General features: G+C 44.0%; 1 protein-coding gene across 1 annotated transcript; it reads right to left on the bottom strand.

Moving 5' to 3' along the window:
* Nucleotides 1-12,370: 12,370 nt before the first annotated feature.
* On the bottom strand, nucleotides 12,371-15,494 carry LOC121055158 (probable receptor-like protein kinase At2g47060). Its single transcript, XM_040526852.1, has one exon. It carries the CDS (start codon nucleotides 13,735-13,737, stop codon nucleotides 12,571-12,573), a length of 1,167 nt encoding a protein of 388 aa, XP_040382786.1. The 5' UTR covers nucleotides 13,738-15,494; the 3' UTR covers nucleotides 12,371-12,570.
* Nucleotides 15,495-15,786: the final 292 nt, after the last annotated feature.

Raw genomic sequence — 15,786 nt, 5'->3', positions numbered from 1 at the left:
CACATCTCCTGCTGCATCTCTCTCTCCCAATTCTAGCACGGCATCACTCTCTCTCTCTTCCAACTCGGGCATTATGGGTCCACACGTCAGTGGTAGCCACTACTAACATTTAAAGTGGTATAGATAAGTATCTGAAAAGAAGAGGCCCTGAATCCCGGATACCTTACTAATGACACAACAGGATCATAATAGAGCTCCATATATCTCCCTTCTGAGGAATACAAACCATCGATCTAATCATAGACGATGCTAGATATTGGAGATCACTGCTAATTGCACGCATACAAAAATGAAATTCTGCAGAACAAACCTTTTCAATCATAGAGACAGCCTGAAATGCATCAATCTGGCAGTCATCAGGCAAGAACGTAGCACCCCCCATCTTGTCCAACACAGAGTTCCGGTTCCAATGCATGTATTGAAGCACAGAAGACAAGTATTATACATGTCTGCCTGCCTGAGACAGAGCTTTGGTCCTTTTCTCCAATGTAGCCATCTCTTCAGAAGTTCTCCCAACTAAAGAAGCTTCCTTCAACAAAAATGATACCCGAATTTCACATTTCACTTCAGACTCCGGCTGCCACAGAGAACTAAAATTTGAATAAACAGTAACACACTTACCCACTACAGATAAATAACAATTCACCATATCTGAATAAATAACAATTCACCACCACACGGCTTTACCTGTCTTCATCCACCCCAGCCTCTCCCACGCACCGCCTCCCCCGAGGCCGTCCAACTCGGCCGCGAGCTCCTCCCAGAGGCCATACCCCATACACCCACTCCCGTGCACTGAGGGAGACGGCCGCGCCAGAGGAGGGTACCTGCGCCGGTTCACGGGACGGCGGCTTCTGCGACGGTGACGGGGAGCGGGGTGTGGAGGAGGAGGTGCCGCGCGATGGAGAGACCGATGATCCGTGCGCCGATAACTGTCAAAAGTATAAGCACATAATGATTTAATCTATCGCGTAAATAAATCATGACATTGTAAAGCGAAAGCATGGCAGCACATAGATCAACCAATATATACAGATCTAATCTAAACATGTATGCGAAATAGCTACACACGAAGAGATTAAATAGACGCAGAACTAGATTAAACATAATTGATCTGTACCGAAGGTTGTTTTGAAGAGGATTGGAAGCAGCACGAACGACTCGCGGCGTATGATGTTGACGACGGCGAGCCACGACCGATCGACGGGGAAGACGAGCCGTCGTTGACGAACAGCAAGCAGTCGCGCAGAGCGCTTCCCGAAAACCTTATTCGCCCTCTCCCGGTGCAGGACTTCACGAGGACGACGGTTCCGGAGACCTGCTTTCCCGATCCGTGGTGCACGCCGGCGAAGGGGACAGAGTAGACGACAGTGGCGGCGCAGCACAGAGGAGAGGCAAACCCTAGATTGTTTTTCACATACGTTGCAACGAGGTAGCGGTCCGGTATTTATAGGAGATGTGATCAGCACGCCTACCACGTCGTAACCGAACCGGATAGGCCGCGCGTAACCTATCCAGACTCTATGCTATATCGCGCAAGAAAGAATTCGATACGATAAGTTTCCAAAAACTGATCACCGGAATTTCCGTTTCACGCAGCAAAACAAAACTGCAAAAGGAAGCCGCATCTGCGCAAGCACGAGGAGCCAATTTTGACGGACCATTCACGCGCATGTCGTGCGCGCGCACATATTGCTCTATTTCCTTCTTGCTGAAGAGCCTAGAGAGCACTCTCCTATTTAAGGAGGTTTCACTCTCATAGAACTAGCAAGGTGGTACTAAATGTTTCATGCATGCTTCCATGAGGTGGGCTTCTGTGATTTTTCTAGGAATTATTCTACACATGGGCCTTAGCCCAATTAATAATTCTAACAATCTCCCACCAAATCTCAAAAGACTTAGAGATTTGCCTGTCCCAACGTACTGTTTATATACCAGTATTGCGATGGAGACCGATTAAGGTTGAACATCCACCTAGAACCCTAAGCTACACTTACTCACAACTTGAACAATGGACTATGCCTTGAATTACATGTTTGGTGTAAGTAAGTTTCACTCAGAGCCTAGACTGATACTAGGCTGCCAGTAGCCTACCCCGCGGGTGGAGCCTATAAGTCATACTCCATGGTCTATTCATGAGCTTCCTAGAAGATTCACCTAAAATCTCCATAGACTACGACTACTAGTCAAGCTCATATAGGTGTGTTCTTTCGAGATTTCTCTACAGGATAGTATCTTCGCTAATTAAAGCCAACAGAACACATTAAGGCATTGCCAACCTGCCTTTTAACAAGAGAGTACATGCATCTTCACTTAGAGAGGGTTTATTAATTAAGAATACTCTCCTCCAGTTAACTAATGGCTTGTTCTTCCTAGGTCCTAATTCACGGGTTGGGTTGGGTTGCTACCATAGATAACTCATATGAGTCTCATACCCATCTCCTTCGATGCAGTGTCTATCACATTCCGTGATAGTCCCTTAGTAAAGGGATCTGCCAGGTTTCTAGCTGTTTGGATGTAATCCAACGTTATAACTCCGGAGTTTCTCAATTTCCTGACAGACTTCAATCGTCTCTTCACATGCCTGGACGATTTCATATTATCCTTAGAACTGTTCACCTTAACAATCACAGTTTGATTGTCACAGTTCATTAGGATAGCTGGCACATGTTTTTCAAATATTGGTAGATCCATTAGTAGATCTCTCAACCATTCTACCTCAACAGTAGTAGTATCTAGTGTCGTAAGCTCTGCTTCCATGGTTGACCTCGTCAAGATGGTCTGTTTGCAAGACCTCCATGAAACAACACCACCACCTAGTATGAAGACATATCCACTAGTGGCTTTGATCTCATCAGCGTCTGAGATCCAATTTGAATCACTATATCCCTCTAGCACCGCGAGATAACCAGAATAGCAAAGTCCCAAGTCCATAGTACCTTTTAGATAGCGCATAACTCGCTCGAGCGCTTGCCAATGATCATCTCCCGGATTAGAGGTAAACCGGCTCAACTTGCTCACAGCAAAAGAGATGTCAAGCCTAGTTGCACTAGCTAGGTACATGAGTGAGCCAATGATTTGAGAATACTCAAGTTGATTCATAGTTTGTTTCTTGTTCTTGCGAAGCAACATACTAGGGTCACAAGGCGTTGGAGAAGGTTTGCTATCAATATAGCCAAAGCGATTCAAGATTTTCTCCACATAATGAGACTGCGACAGTGTAATCCCATCGTCGCCCTTAATTACCTTAATGTTTAGAATAACATCAGCTACTTCCAAATCCTTCATGTCAAAGTTTTGAGACAAAAATGATTTAACCTATTTAATCACCTCAATGTTTGTCCCAAAGATCAGTATGTCATCAACATACAGACATAAAATAACTCAATCGCCCCCATCATGGCAATAGTATACACACTTATCTGCCTCATTGACTGCGAAGCCTGCAGATGTTAGTGTTATATCAAATTTCTCATGCCACTGCTTAGGAGCTTGTTTCAGACCATACAAAGATTTTAGCAGCTTGCACACTTTGCCTTCTTGACCTTTTACTACAAATCCATCAGGCTAATCCATGTAAATTTCCTCATCCAACTCTCCATTGAGGAAAGCTGTCTTAATGTCCATTTGATGAACGAGAAGACCATGTGAGGCAGCCAGAGATAGTAGTACTCGAATTGTGGTCAATCGTGCAACAGGTGAGTAAGTGTCAAAGAAATCTTTGCCTTCTTTCTGAGTATAGCCCTTAGCCACAAGCCGAGCCTTATACTTTTCAATAGTACCATAAGGCCTAAGTTTCTTCTTGAATACCCACTTGCATCCTACGGGTTTGCATCCATATGGTCGCTCTGTCACCTCCCAAGTCTCGTTAGCGATAATAGAGTCCATTTCACTACGGACAGCCTCCTTCCAGTAGTCTGCATCTGGGGATGCATAAGCTTCTGAAATTGACTTGAGAGTATCATCCACGAGATACACAGTGAAGTCATCTCCAAAGGACTTAGCCGTCCTTTGTCTCTTGCTCCTCCTAGGAGCTTCACTGGCATCCTCCTCAATAACAATTTCATGTGTAAGTTCCGAATGTTCAGTTGGAGTGACTGAACTCGGCACCATCTCAGAAGATTGGCTAGAAGTGTTATGTCCATCTTTCATTGGGAAAAGGTTCTCAAAGAAAGTGGCATCTTGAGACTCCATAATTGTACCAACATGCATGTCCGGTACCTCAGATTTAACTATTAAAAACCTATAAGCAATGCTATGATGAGCATATCCCAGAAAGACACAGTCCACAGTCTTGGGTCCCAACTTACGTTTCTTAGGAATTGGTACATTGACTTTTGCCAAGCACCCCCACGTACGCAAGTAAGAAAGTGATGGTTTTCTCCCAATCCATACCTCGTATGGTGTTTTGTCCTTATTTCTGTTAGAAATTCTGTTAAGTACATGATTCGAAGTCAATAATGCCTCCCTCCACCGTGCCTGAGGTAGCCCCGCGGTATCTAACATGGCATTCACCAAGTCAGTGAGCGCGCAGTTCTTCCTTTCGGCAAACCCGTTGGATTTGGGAGAATAGGGAGGCGTCCTCTCATGTATTATGCCATGTTCCTCACAGAATAAGTCAAATTCGTTTGAGAAAAACTCTCCACAACGATCCGACCTAAGTCTTTTTATCTTTCTGCCAAGTTGGTTCTCAACTTCTGCCTTATAGATTTTAAAATAGTCTGGAGCCTCATTTTTGTTTTTAGCAAATACACATAGCAAAATCTAGTAGCATCATCAATCAATGTCATGAAGTATCGTTTTCCACCCTTAGTCAACACCCCATTGATCTCGCATAGATCATAATGAAGGAGTTCTAATGGCGCCAAGTTTCTCTCCTCGGCAGCCTTGTGGGGCTTACGAGGTTGCTTTGATTGCACACAACTATGGCACTTAGAACTTTTGACAATGGAAAATTTAGGAATCAGACTCATACTGGAAAGCCGAGACATCAAACCAAAATTGATATGACATAAACGTGAGTGCCAAACATTAGCCTCATCATCCACACTGTTACAAATATGGTTCACAGACTTATTGCAAAAATCAGAAAGGAAAAAGCGGAACAAGCCTTCGCACTCATAGCCTTTACCAATAAAATATCCATGTTTAGACACGACTACTTTATTAGACTCAAACACTAACTTAAATCTATCTCTACATAGACGGGAACCACTAACGAGATTCTTGTCGATAGTAGGGACATGTTGCACGTTCTTCAGCTGCACGATCTTTCCCGAAGTAAACTTCAGATCCACCGTGCCAACACCATGAACAGAAGCATGCGACCCATTCCCCATTAGGACGGAGGAATCTCGGATGGCCTGATAAAAGGTAAACAATGAGATATCAGCACAAACATGTACATTGGCTCCTGTATCAACCCACCAATTAGTAGATTGACTGACTGAAAGAACAGTAGGAATATTACCATACCCTGTCCCATCTTTAGTCTTGCCAATGGTCACATTGATAGAGTTGAAAGTCTGTCCAGCAGGTGCCTTCATGCCCTTGCGTCGTGGGCACCTCCTAGCCAGATGGCCAGGCATACCACACACGAAGCAAGTTCTCTCTTCTTTGTTGTCATTGTTACCCTTCTTCTTGAAGTTAGTGTTCTGCTTGGCTTTGAAGTTCGAGTTCCTTAGCGATGGTTTGTATATCATGAGCCTGTTCGACCACAGAACGGTTTTCAACCATCCTAATATCATGAAATTGCTCCATGATATACAACTCATTGCTAGCATCAGTGGCACCAAATTTGGTATTCAGCACATCCCACAACTCCTTAGCGTCAGTCATATGCATATATGACTCTACATGACGATCACCAAGAACGCTAAGAATGCCTCCTACAAACATAATTGTGGCTTCCTCGAATTCTTTCTGCTGTTCAGCAGTCAGAACCCCTTCAGGTTTACCAGTACTAACCCAGAAGCACTTCATAGCCGTCAGCCACAGAGTGACCCTGCTCTGCCATCTCTTAAAGTGCACACCAGTGAATTTATCCAGCCTCAATGCATCGGCACAACCAGCCATCGAAAAATCAGAGTGCCTAATAAGGTTTTTGGATTGTTGAAAGTATAAGCACATAATGATTTAATCTATTACGTAAATAAATCATGACAATGTAAAGCGAAAGCATGGCAGCACATAGATCAACCAATATATACAAATCTAATCTAAACATGTATGCGAAATAGCTACACACGAAGAGATTAAATAGACGCAGAACTAGATTAAACATAATTGATCTGTACCGAAGGTTGTTTTGAAGAGGATTGGAAGCAGCACGAACGACTCGCGGCGTATGATGTTGACGACGGCGAGCCACGACCGATCGACGGGGAAGACGAGCCGTCGTTGACGAACAGCAAGCAGTCGCGCAGAGCGCTTTCCAAAAACCTTATTCGCCCTCTCCCGGTGCAGGACTTCACGAGGACGACGGTTCCGGAGAGCTGCTTTCCTGATCGCTGGTGCACGTAGGCGAAGGGGACGGAGTTGACGACAGTGGCAGCGCAACACAAAGGAGAGGCAAACCCTAGATTGTTTTTCACGTACGTTGCAACGAGGTAGCGGTCTGGTATTTATAGGACGTGTGATCAGCACGCCTACCACGTCGTAACCGAACCGAATAGGCCGTGCGTAACCTATCCGGACTCTATGCTATCTCGCGCAAGAAAGAATCCGATACGATAAGTTTCCCAAAACTGATCACCGGAATTTCCGTTTCACGCAACAAAACAAAACTGCAAAAGGAAGCCGCATCTGCGCAAGCACAAGGAGCCAATTTTGGTGGACCATTCAAGCGCAAGTCGTGCGCGCGCGCCACCCGGCCCGGCCCGTGCCCGAGCCAGGCCAGGCCATGCGAGCGCGCGCGTGTTGCTCTATTTCCTTCTTGCTCAAGAGCCTAGAGAGCACTCTCCTATTTAAGGAGGTCTCACTCTCATAGAACTAGCAATGTGGTACTAAATGTTCTCATGCATGCTTCCATGAGGTGGGCTTTTGTGATTTTCTTAGGAATTATTCTACAGATGGGCCTTAGCCCAATTAATAATTCCAACAATAACCACCACATTGTGGTGGGAGGCGGAGGCCGGCGCGGACTCGAGGCGCTGCGATCGGAGCGCGGCGAGCGAGCGCAACCGCCGCCGCCACGGGTCGTGGATGGAGAAGCGCACCGCCAGCGAGGACAACGCGAAGGAGGAGAGGAGAGATGGGCCCGTGGCTGGTTTTGGGGAGGAGGCGAAGGCGATGACAGACCTCAAAATGGAAGCAAGCAGTAGCATTCTTATCTTTTTCTTAAGAACACAGTACAACGCACGCACACTCACGACGGGAATCCTGAAAAATTTGCTCCAAAGATGAGTCGAACCCAGGACCTCAAGTGCTACTAAGGCCTTATGTAACCACTAAGCTGCAGGCCCTTTCGCAGCATTCTTTTTTTTGATGAGCTGAAGAACAACATTCAAACTCGGGGAAGGAGAAGAAAACATTTTAGCCTCATTACTTTGCATCGCACGACCCAAGACGGAGACGGGTGTCTATTATGAAGATCCAACGGCGTTCACCTTTAACTTTTACTATGTCAGTCATTGTTTTGTCGTATAGCCCGTCGCCATGGTTAACAAGTCCGAATTTTACCTGAACTCCAGCTGGATGAGTAACTCTATAATCAAGGGTAAAAACTCTCTATAAATTGAGCTGATTCGGCCAGAGAATGTAAGAGATGAGCCCTAATTCTAATATCTGTTAGGCATAGAAGTAACTTAGTTTTTCTTGTCTTGCGGCAACCACATATCGTCCTCTGAATACGCTATTGTTCACTGAATTCGTTCTCTGAATACGCTATCGTTCTCTGAATTCGTTTGGGTTCCAGGGGATTTGCATCTTGGGATTTGACATTGGTATCAGAGCTGCAACTCTAGATCTAGTAGGTTGGTAGCCCTCTATGGTGCTACCATAAAATCCATGGCCAGATCAACGCAGTGAAGGAGGCATCGAACTAGTGGAAGTATATTCGATTCGGCAACTCCAAGTGGTGTGGCCTCTTCCTCGTCGCTCTCATCAAATATGCTCTCGCCGACCACATTCTATTCGACCACTTTTACACCAACAATGCACATTTGCTTTAGATGGACTGTGTTGTACTCGACTGGCTCCTTGGTTCCATCTCTGTTTATATCATGGTGTCCGCTATATCATCATATGCCACCGCTCGCTCCATTTAGTGTGCCATAGGGAGCCAATTCTTGGCATCCGGGAATGCCATGCAGTTCACTTGTTCACTGAATTTCACAACTTCTCCTAGGTAGACCTCTCAATCAATGATTATTGCTAACGTCTCAAGTCCTTGGCAGATCCCACTCTTGTCCTCTTCTTAATTTAAGGTCTCCATGAGAGATTTGGCATTCTACAAACCCTCCTTTCTCAGTGATCGTTCCTGATCTTTGTTGAAGCCCAATCGCAACCCCTCCTAGAAGAACTCACCAATGGACATTGACTTGTAGGTACGATCACCGCCCTTGTCACCACTGACCAAAATAGCAACGGTTGCTCTACCTCCGGGGAGGGAGGGGTGTCAATCTGGCACACTCTGATGGTTTTGGTGCTCCAAACAACTCCTTCAACTCCTGTCAAAACCGTGGCAATAACAACAACCGATGGTGGCGACAGCCAAAACAATGGCAATAGCGGCGGCTAGGCCATCTGTGCCCTAGGCCTCCCTTCATGGCCTCCACCCGCTTGGCTCGACTAGCAACTCTCCTGCCACCGCTATGGGCCTTCAACAGGCACACCCAACCTTCTAGAATGCCTTTCAACTTCAAAGGCAGCCCACCACACTAGAAGGACAATCCACCAACTAGTTTCACAATGCCCCCCTCAATGTGATCAATAGTCTCTCGCCACCATCTTCAGGACCACAAAACTTCAACAACCTTCATCGGTAGATTGGTATATGGATATAGGTGGACTTCCCACATCACCTCTGACACCTATACTCTCACCACCTGTTACCAACCCACTTCTCTACTCCTTCCCATAAAGTTGTCGACACTGGCTTCTAACTATATCCTATATTGGTCAAATAGCCCTTCACCAACCTGGTTATAGTTTTTATCTTACTAGTGTCCTTGTGTCTGCCTGATCATCAAAAATCTCATTTTTGTTCGTTGTTTTTGCATTGATAATTGGTGTGATATCGAGTTTGACCCTTTTGGTCTTTTTATGAAGAATATTCTTACCAGGAGTGAGATCATCTGGTGCAACGGGAGACCTCATATCCCTTCTTCTTAGTGCCCTCGTCGTCAATTACAACCGCATCCCTGAACTACCATCACAGTCTCCGATGTTCTATGGCGTTGCCGTCTTGGACATCTTACTTGTGATGCCCTCCTACGTCAAGCATGCGCGTTAGTTGTCCTATTTGTCATTCCTATCAGCTTGGTAATCTCATCCATCTTTTTACTTGTTCCTTTATTGGTGGTTCTACCAATTTTGAGTTAATAAATAGTGATTTATGTACCTCTCTTGTTCCTAGTGTGCCTGGCTTTAAATACTATTTAGTTATTCTTGACGATTGTTCTCACTTTGTGTTGACTTCTCAGCTTTGTCTTAAATCAAATACCTTCTCTACCATGCCATACTTTTTTTTGCTTATGTTAAGACACAATTTCCACCATTATTCGCTCGATTAAGTATGACAATGGTCGTAAGTTTGACAACTATGTTACCCGCTTCATCCTAACCAACGATGCCATCATGTGAATGTCTTGCCCTACACTTCTCCCCAAAATAGTAAAACCGAATGCATTCTTCATTCCATTAATAACATCCTTCATTCCCTACTTTTTCAAGCCAACCTCCTAGGTTCTTTTGGGTAGAAGCCCTCCATACTTCTACCCATCTCATTAACCGTCATCCCAATAAAACCCTCAATCACCACACACCATATTATGCCCTTTATGCCTAATCCTTCCTATGATCATCCCTATGTCTTTGGTTGTAAGTGCCACCCCAACCTTTCTGAACTACACCTAATAAGCTCTCCTTGCTTTACTACATGTGTCTTCTTAGATTATGCTACCGATGTGTTGACCCTATTTTCAATAGGGTATATATTTCAATCATTTTGTGGTGTTCAATGAGCATTGCTTTCCATTTGCGGAATAGTTCATTGCTTATTGCGCTGACTTGTCCCCTGGTTTAGGCCACTCTCCACAATAACCCATGCATGTCCCATGGATCGGCCTCCTTAATAGCACCTACCGGCACCGCTACTCTTCACTTTGCTGCTATCCCCAACATGTTGGGATGCCCAGCAAGCGCAGGTTGCATTATATTGAGTTTTTTTCTCATAGTTTATTTTAATCAATGATTTTAGATTATTTGAGCACATGTATATAAAATTTTATTTAAAAATTATTTTTCATTTACATATATAAAGTTTTATTCATAAATTATTTTTATTTGCAAATATATCAGAGAAAAAACTAAATGATAGGGGTCTAAGTCCACATCACTAGGGATACCGCTAAGGCAACATCATTTTCCCTCAGTTATTCTCATATTTTCCTCACCTTTTTGCATGCATGATTCCTGAACTACTAAACAATGTATTTTCCGTAAAAAAGTTTCTTTATAGAAGTTCATCGTAGTACATTTCTAATATAGATTTTAACTTTGTACTAGCTAATTTTATCATTTACACCATTAAATAACTATCATAAAAATTAGATAATCTTTCATCTTCGGCTAGAAAGGAAGACAACCTAATTAGGCTGGACAAACTAGGTCTTTGAAAGGAGTTCAGGAGCAAGGATATTGTTAATGTCAAGTGTCCTAAGACAAATACTCCATTTACATGACGATGGTTGGATTTTGGATATGATGTTTAACAAATTCTTTTATTAAAAAACTATGAAAATACTCCCTATCTTTTATATTATAATATGTTTTGATCATATCTAGATTCATGCATGGAGCAATTTATATATTTGTATTCAAATTCATACTATCCATATAAACCTAGGAATGGATAGATGTGAAAGAGATGTAATATTATTTATTTTATTATAACTTGTTTTATCATTAAAAGAACTTTTAGTATGATTTATATTTATACATATTTACTCAAAATGTTCTAATAAAATGAATAATCAAACGTCATGTCTAAAAGTCAACGGTGCGATATAATTATTAAAAAACATAAGGATAAATAGTGGTGATGGTGAGTGGTAATATATTCGCCACTCACCATCAACTTCTTATTTTTTTAAAAGAAATAAAGATGGGCCAGAGGGCCACCCACACCCACTCTCTTTTAATGAAAGAGAAAAAAGAACTGTAAAGCCCAAGAATCTTAAATTAGTAACAAATATATGCCATTATAGAGATATAACATAAGTTGAAAATAATGGTAATAACTTTTTAATGATATTTTTTAATTTAAATCTGTTGTAACTCACTTGCAATATGCTAGCGAAGACAGAAGCTTTAGAGGTCGTCATCTATGAGAGTTCAACAAATTCTACCAGCTAATAACTCCGTGGCAGAAAAACCTTATTTTTAGGTCATCGCACCTATACTGCTGCCGGTACAAAACTAAAAAGGAGAGAAATGAACACGGTGAAAAAAAAAAAAGTCTTGAAGGGACTCAGGAGTGCTCGTATACAAATGATTAAATAAACCATTTGCCTCCGTATAATCTGATTGGCATCAAAAGCTAAAAAAAAAAAGTGGTTTTGTATTGAAAAACATCCACAAGGATAAAATACAACTCGAGGAAATGGCACTTATTCGTGGTTGAGTATACGCCAGGCATCCTCTGCCATTATTCGCATTTCAGCCGGTGAAAGTACACTGTCTGAATGTGATCACGAACGATCGGAAACAATATTCTTTTCTCTTTTTTTTTTTCAGAAATTTAATCGCCTTACTAAAAGCAGTCCATATCCTGTACATTCCAGTCAACATCTGCCATGATAGTTGTAATTGCAAACTAAAAATAATTTGTAAATAAATTTTTTATATAAGTGTTCTTTACGAGTTAAAAACCAAAACTAAAAAATAAATTATGATGAAAATACTTTAAAATCATATTTTAAATTTATATTTTAGCTTATAAATATCTATACTATTTAAATGTCTCCGGTGGTATTTTTTGCAAATTAGTCGATGTATTTTCTGATATTATGGAATAGTCTATATTTAGTTCAAATAAATGATATTAGTATAGTTGATAAAAAATTTTTATAACATTTTGTAATATATTTATATAGCAAAACACGAGAGTATTTTGCTAGTAGGTAGAAACAGGAGACGAGAAACACACACAAAAGATGATTTTTTACGCAAAAGTATGCCCATGTTCTACCAAGCAAGAACGTTCTGTAATTCCTACGGCTATCCTAGCTAATTAATGAGTTTTTTTTTGAAAGGAGCTAATTAATGAGTTGATCACTTGACACGCCAAAGAATCCAATTAATTAACCATGAATGGATGAACAGTGAGCTAATGGAGTATCACTGTTGTCACACGGGAAGCCGGAGCAGCGTCGCCGACCTGCGCGTGCTCCGGCTCCGCCCGAGAAGGCACCCACTGAACCGCTCCTCGCCGCCGTTCTCCTCGCCCTTCGGCGTGCTGTCGCTGCGCCGGTAGGCTGCCTCCACGTCGTCGAGGATGGCCGACACCTCTGCCATTCTTGGACGGCTGCGCCCGTCGTTTGCGACGCACGCCAACGCCACCCTGGCCGTCCTCGCGAGCAGACGGGACTCCGCCTTGTCGGCTGGTTCGCCGGCGCGCTGGTCGAGCACCTCGGCCAGCGCCGGCGGGCGTGTGCGTATCAGTGGGAGCGCCCAGTGCGCCAGACGGCCGCCGTCCCATTGCCGGCCGGTGAGGAGCTGGAGCAGCACCGCGCCGAACATGTAGACGTCGTTCTCCGCGCGGGCGTCGAGGCGGCCGTCGCCGTCGCCGTCGTCACCATCGTGGAGGAAGGTGGACAGGCCGTAGTCGGTGACCCTGACGTCGTAGGGGCCTCGCGCCGCGATGGCCGGGTCGACGAGCACGTTGCGTGGACGCACGCGGCCGTGCGCCACGCCGTGCTCGTGCAGGTGCGCCAGCCCGCGCGCCGCGCCGGCGGCGACCGCGGCGCGCTCCGGCCACGATGGCAGCGGCTTGTGCGGTGGCCCGGCACCGTGCAGGAGGGCGTCGAGACCGACCGACCCGGGGGACGCCCGCTCGACGATGAGGACGCGCTCCCCAGGGCCCTCGGAGAGGGCGACGATGCCGGCGAGGTTGGGGTGCGGCGGCACGGCGAGCGACCGGACCGCGGCGGGGAAGCGGCGCCCGCCGGGCTCCCCAAGCACGAGGTGCGGCCGCATGCGCTTGGCGGCGAGCCCCGGCGCCGCCTCGTAGACGGTGAAGTGCCTCCCCTGCCCGATCACCCGCCTCGGGTGGAACCCGTCAGTGGCGCGCTCGACATCAGCAAGCGGGATCACCGGCAGCGCCTGCGCCACCGCGACCGCGACAGCCGCACCGTCGTCGCCATCGCCATCACCACCGCCGGCGGCGCCACCGCGCGCCCTCGCCACGCGCTTCTTGCGCCAGAGCAGGAACAGCGCGACGGCCAGCGCCACGAGCGCCGCGGCGGCGACGGCGACGACGGCGTGGTGGACGGCGTCCTCGACAGACTCGCGCATGGCCTACTCGTCAGAGCCTCGCCGGCGCCGGCGTGGACATGGACGACAATCGCGTCGGCGTCACCTGAGGATTTCAGAGATGTTTCGTGTGAGCGGATTTTAGGTGGGATTAAGTAGCACGCTAAGTCGCACGTACGTACGTGATTAAACTAATAAAGTGGGGGCCAAATCTGCTATGCGTACACCGTGAGTTACCGGAATGTGAGCCATTGTGTCAACGGAACGCCATCTAAAATATTTATTGGGTGGCTGACATGGTTGGAACGGTTGGCCATGCACGGTTTTACTAGGATTACATGTATGTTTCATTGTCGTTGTCGTTAAGATATCTTGCTATTTTTATAGGTACTTTCTAGTGTCTTCTAAAGACAGAAAAATATAGTTATGTAATTATCATATAGTGAAAATGGAATTAGCTTGATTCCATTGTAAAATGACATTTGCCATATGTTCAAGAAGAAGAATTTGTATTTTGCATGATTGTCTAATCTGAATTCAACTAAGATTGGAAAACAAAACCAAAAGAGTCCCACTAAGATTTGGGCTTTTCTGGTTGCACTTGCACATGAGAGATTCATAATACAAGGATTTGTCCTCTTCGATCAGTCCAACCAAAAAGTCAGGTTCTAATCCCACAAAAGTATGAATGAAGAGATTGTCTGCTAGCTCCTTAATCAACATTGCCTTCAATTTCTTATTGCAAAGTTTGCAACTTTGTACAAAATGATCGGGAGGATTATTGGGGTACTAATAAGTTTTCTTAGGATATGATACAGTTTGAACTAAGAAGACCTGTGCCTGTACCGAATTTTTTTTATTTTTTAAACATTTTTAATAAATAATTTTATTACTAAACCTATGAGGAACATATTTCCACCGTATAAACCTTTTAGCTACGCCATTAATATTAGCGTGACGAAACAGCTTGTCATGGCAGCATTGTCTTGGCATGCCACTGACTGCCACGCCACACCACGCTGACCATGCTGCGTGGCAGTGTTGTGTTGTCACGCTACTAACACTGGTGTGGTCAAAGGATTAGTTTGGAAAAAATTTTGTCTGATAGTTTAGTAATAAAATTACTTGCTAAAAAGTTTATTTAATAAAAAAATTTCGCCTGTACCTATCTATCTAGCTGCTCACAATGTGCATTAGGGAGCTGAAATATCTTAGAAGTTAGAAGCTAGCCACTGTCTTTTTTTTTTTTACAAAAGATCTGATTAACTGAACAGATAAGCATCAACGTTTTACGATAATATAATCCAGTGCAACTGTGCAAGTAGCAAGTCACAGAACTAGGCCGGGGTTTGGATACCCAATCCTACGTCAACCCAGGAACAAAATCAAGTTAGGAATTCAGGACTTGTATTTTTATGTTTGTATTCACTCGCCCAACACTTGAACAGGTATTAGTGGTTATAGCTAACATGATCCATTGGAGTTTATTAACGGAGGAGCAGGTAAAGGGAACTGATTCATTGCTATTAACTTCACCTCTGAAGAATTTGTCAGCGGAAGAACAATACTGGAAATGCGAATTTGATTTTTCGGTGAAAACTTGGTTGAACAAACATGGTAAACAACTGTTGTTTTTTTTTTCTTGTCGATTAGAACGTGATCATATAGACGAGTACGGCTGGAGTGATGGTGATGATTTCCCCCCCTAGCATATGTATTGTCTAATAATAGTCATATCGATCACTTAAACCCCATGTCAAGAGATAAAACAATTTTGCACCCCATATTTTTACTTTTGCTTAATCTTACAAGACAAAATTTCAATTTTTAATATTAAATTTGGAGTTTTTTACCGATGTTTATTTTTTAGCATTGGCTTTTAGATAGCTAGGAATATATATATATATAATATAATATAATATAATATAATATAATTTTTATTTATTTTTAAATATGCCACTTGGCTTTTTACATGAAAAAGACAAACAATCATCCCCTTGAACTCTAACTTTGTCACGTAGATCCACAAGCAGTGACAATGAAAGAATCTGTTAATCTTCATGACTTCCCTTCCCTTTGTTCCTCCCCTTT

This window comes from Oryza brachyantha, chromosome 8, assembly GCF_000231095.2.
Source record: "Oryza brachyantha chromosome 8, ObraRS2, whole genome shotgun sequence".
NCBI classification, from domain to species: Eukaryota; Viridiplantae; Streptophyta; class Magnoliopsida; order Poales; family Poaceae; genus Oryza; species Oryza brachyantha.
Note: the sequence above shows the minus strand (reverse complement) of the source record. Positions and strands in the feature narration are given on the sequence as shown.

What these genes read in the sequence shown, in the direction of transcription:
- LOC121055158 (XM_040526852.1), bottom strand. Translation starts at nt 13,737, where the DNA reads ATGCGCGAGTCTGTCGAGGACGCCGTCCACCACGCCGTCGTCGCCGTC.